Raw genomic sequence first — 4,757 nt, 5'->3', positions numbered from 1 at the left:
GCTTTTGGCACTTGCTACCAGGAGAGATCTGATTAATGTAAACTCATACCGTACATTTATAATTTAGTGACTCTCTTTCAACCTAAGCCAAATTCAAGCATAGGGTAAAGGATAAGCAGTGCCTCATGGCCAATTTCCTATGTCATACTCTTGGCATTAATGAAATAAATTAGCCATTCCTTGAAACATTAAAACAAGAAAATAACAGCCTTCAAGAGCATGAAATGATTCTTTACAACTCAACATATTTTTAGTTTGTTTTTTATTATATTAAATATATTAGTAAACTCAATTCTCCTAGGTATGTGTTAATTCAACAATAAAAAGTTATAAATTCACAACAAATAAATAAAAAATCAGATTAAAAAACTGTTAGAAGCAAGACATAGATCTGACATTTTAGACTCTTCAAAGAGGGGGTTGTTTCTTTCTGTTTCCTTTAAATCATCCGTCTTCATAGGATGACCAAAACATAGGGTAAGGTCACAAAGCAGTAACTGGGAGAGCTCTGTGTAAAACAAAATAATAGAAGACATTATATCGTAGCACGTATGTCATAGGCAACTATTATTACTTTAAGGAGCTATTTCCTAATTCTTAATTTAGCTTTCTTTTAAGTGATTATTGCTCAAACCACAATTTAGATGTGCCCAATTTTGACTTAGAGTCAAATTTATATACTACAAAATAAGCATGATATAGAAACTTACTAGAAGGGTTCTTTAGCTCAAATTGTCAGTTATCTTACTAAATTGCAATTTGATTTATGCAAATTTATGTATTTTTAAAATTACTATTTTTATCTGTTATACATGCACATAGTATAAAGAATCAAATAAAGCATGTTGCAAAAAATAGCAGTTCCTATTCTCCTAGAGGCAACCACTTTTAACTTTTTTGGAGCCCATTTTGTTTTTGTTGCTTTTGTGGTTCTCTTCTGTGTTTTTTTGTTTGTTTGTTTTGGGAGGGGTGGTATTTAACCTCCATATCTCTAAATGGCATGCATATTTTTTTTCAATTTTAGGTATTATCTATTTGCTTCTGATCACAGAAGATTAAGATATAGCTCTTTTCACTTATACCCATTCCCCCACGGTACTTGAGGACAATTTTTCTTAGCTCAATATTTAATGTTTAAATTTTTCTTGATTATATAATCTTTACAGCTGAGTCCTACATGCTGTTTCCCTTCCTGCAAGCTACCACCCAACCACAGTTAATAATTGTTTCCTTTATTCATTGCTTAATTATCATGGATATATCCCAAATTTCTGCAGTTGGGTAAATCTCCTCTCAGTATAGTCAAGTGCCTTGACTATTCTATTGTTGAAAGCCTCTCCTCTCCTAGAGCTGTCTGATCAGCTCTAGTCTGGACTGACAGCTCTCTAGGACTGCTGTACAGCTCACATCTTGGGAACTCCCTTCACCATTATCCTAGGGTCTCCTTTCACCCCTCCCTTATGTGGAATATCTTTTTTCCAGAATCTCAGGTCTCTCTTTCTTTGGTTTACTCCTTTGTTTGGTGGAATGCAACCTAGGTAACTTCCTGAGGTGGGGAAATTTATGCCTGAAAATTTCTCTCTCTACACCAATGCTTAATACATTGACTGGCTATAGAAATCTAGGTTGGACATCATGTTTCTTCAGATTTCCAAAGGCATTGCTGCATTTTCTTTTAGCTTCCAGTGTTTCTATGGAGAATTTTCATACAATTCTAATTCTTAATCATTGTTTCTCTTTAGAAGATTTAAGAATCTTTTTTTCTTCCAGTGCTCTGAAATTTTGTAGTATTGTTTTCTAGTATGGGTCTATTTTCAATCTACTGTGATGGGGTCTTTCATTGTAAAAAGTCATATCCTTCAGCTCTGGAAAATTTTCTCAGATTATTTCTTTAATGACTTCTTCCCCAGCCATTGTCTATGTTCTTTCTTTCTAGAACTCCTATTTATTGGATGTTGGACTTCCTTGTCTGTGTTTTTGCTCTACACTATAATTTTCTTCATTTTATCTTTAAACCCTTCTCCAGAGTTTATTTCTATGTCACACTTTTAACTTTGTTCTCTAAATATTTTTTATAGTATCCTGTTCCTTTTTCAGGAACATAGCATCTTCTCTTACTTCTCTGTGGATATTAATGATAGTTTCTTGGAGTTTAATCTGTTTCTTCCCCGTTGATTGAATCTATTTATTGGTTTTGTCTCTGCTTTTCACATTAGATGCTTTCCTCAAATATCTGTTTTCCATACTTGTCTGCTCATATTTAAGACTATGGTACTAAAAAGACAATTGGAAGTTCTTTGCCCATGGTGGTCTATATTGTGGGGTGATCTGGTTGGGTATTTTGTTGGAGGAACCTCTGCTATCAGTATCTTTAGGTCTTTTCTCTTAGGCTGGTCAGATTCCTGAAAGAAAAATCTGCTTGAGGGTATAAATCTGGCTGCCAATGTCTTGTAGCCAAGTGGGTTTCCCCGCTGTGGGTCTTGTAACTCAATATGTAAACTTTGTCTTAAGACCCTTGTTTTTAGTACTACTCTTTCCCTCAACTTGTAGGACTTTAAATTTAAATCTCAGGTCTATCAGTGACTAGTTGGGTAACTCTGGGAAAGTTAGTTAACCTCTCTATATCTGTTTCTGTATCTGTAAATGCCAACGGTATTATTTCCTACCTCATAACGTTGTTATGACGATTGAGCCCATTTATGTAGAGCTCTTGGAAGAGTATCTGGATTATGGTAAATGCTATAAGTGTTAGCTATTGATATTATTACTTTTGGGAGAAAGTGGGGGTAACAGTGTTCGTTTAATCTTCCCTGTTTACCAGAAGTCTACCTTCCTAGTCTAGCTCTACAAGTCTTGTATCTTCACTGCCTGCCCTACCCCACAACTTTTCAGAAACACATTGATCATAATTATTTTATTTTACTTCATGAAAGAATAATCCCCAAACCAGAACAGTTAGATAATAAAGTTTGAGAAGAATCTAAAGCTTCTCTAATTGTTTTACATGAGTGCAAGCATCCGGAACCAATTGTTCATTTAATCAATGTTTTTCAAGAGCCTATTATATGAAGGCACTGTGTTAAGTGCTAGGAATACCCTTAAGGAGTTTACAGATGAGCAGGGATAGGAAAAGTAAGTAGACATGCAATTACAATACAGTGTGATAGGTAATATGAAAAGGTAGAAGAGGGCTTTCCTGGTGGCACAGTGGTTGAGAGTCCGCCTGCCGATGCAGGGGACGCGGGTTCGTGCCCCGGTCCGGGAAGATCCCACATGCCGCTGAGCGGCTGGGCCCGTGAGCCATGGCCGCTGAGCCTGCGCGTCTGGAGCCTGTGCCCCGCAACGGGAGAGGCCACAACAGTGAGAGGCCTGCGTACCACAAAAAAAAAAAAAGAGAGATACAGGCAGAGACAGTGTCTGTATACGGTCATGTCTGCAGGTAATGACCATGAGAAGTGACAAACAGAGTGAACATAACAGAGCAGAAATATGGAAAGAACCTAGTACCTGAGGAAGTCTTTAAAACTCTGAGTTAGCTTTAGGGCTGCCAAACCTTGGATCTTCTTATTATCTTCCATATTGTATAAGCCATGTTAAATTGGTATTTTGTTACTTGTAGGAAGGTCTCATAACTGACACAGAGACTGTCTTCAAATACCAAAGGTTTTCATAAGAATAACCACTACACAGTCAGTGGTTTTCATGGTTAGAAATAGGACCAATGGATGAAAGAAATAGGGAAAAAGATTTCAGCTAGTCCATGAAGAAGAACTGTCTAAGATGGAATAGATTGACTGGTGATATAGAGAGTTTCCCAACATAGGAAATGTTTGGTCAAGAATAGGTGAAATATTCAATCACGGAAATTTTACATGCCTGGGATAAAATTACAGAATATGTCTCTAAGCTGAGTGACTAAACATCATAACCTATTAAGATCTAATCCTACTAGAACCATTAATTCACACAATCAAGCAAACTTACAAGTTTTGACTTGGAGGGAACTTTAGGGGCTTAGTAATGATTAATGGATTCAGGGATGAAAATTCAAGTCTGCTAACCTCCAGGTCAATGCTCAAACATAATGCATCTTCAGAGATCTAGTTCATATTACAGTGTAAGCATTTCTTAAGAAATAGAAAAATCCTAATTAGTAGGCAAAATTCAGTTTCACCCCAGCAGAAGCACAAATTGACTCTACTATTTATTTTATAACAATGACATGCAAACATTTTAATTCAGTGATTCCATACTTACCTTTCATTTTCTTCAACTCCAAAGAAATTGTGTTAATATTTTTAATTATGGCTTCCACATTTAGCTTATGGTTGGTAACATTATTGTCAGACATCTGATTTTAAAAGAGAAACAAAAACAATGTATAAATCAGGAGTATTTGTGTATACTTTAAAAATACTTAAATTTTCAACATTTCTGAAAGGAAAAATCTGTTATTTCAGAACTAAAATATTTGTGAAATTATAGTCTCTTTAGAGAGACTATAATGGCTAGAATTCCAACATATGAAGGAATCAACTTAATATTTTTCCAACTGAAAACACCTGTAACTGGAATTCTTAGGATGAGGTGTCTTCTTTAATCAAACCATATCCACAAGATGGGGCCCTTAAAATGGAAATGCAGATGTCCCCGTTTCAGAAAGCCTCAGCACTTATAAACTACCTTACAATTTAGCAATCTCATATAAGATCTTCTCTAATTTTGTTTATGTAAGTCAGCATCTTTTTCTAACTTAT

At 35.5% G+C, this 4,757-nt stretch overlaps 1 protein-coding gene across 1 annotated transcript; it reads right to left on the bottom strand.

The window, feature by feature from the left end:
• Positions 1 to 356: 356 nt before the first annotated feature.
• On the bottom strand, positions 357 to 4,351 carry LOC307051507 (uncharacterized protein C5orf58; the record flags this gene model as incomplete). Its single annotated transcript, XM_079701884.1, has 2 exons — positions 357 to 508; positions 4,258 to 4,351. 2 exons carry the CDS (start codon positions 4,349 to 4,351, stop codon positions 357 to 359), a joined length of 246 nt encoding a protein of 81 aa, XP_079558010.1.
• Positions 4,352 to 4,757: the final 406 nt, after the last annotated feature.

This window comes from Hyperoodon ampullatus, assembly GCF_949752795.1.
Source record: "Hyperoodon ampullatus genome assembly, chromosome: 4".
NCBI classification, from domain to species: Eukaryota; Metazoa; Chordata; class Mammalia; order Artiodactyla; family Ziphiidae; genus Hyperoodon; species Hyperoodon ampullatus.
The sequence above is the reverse complement of the archived record's forward strand: the minus strand, read 5'-3'. Positions and strand labels throughout refer to the sequence as shown.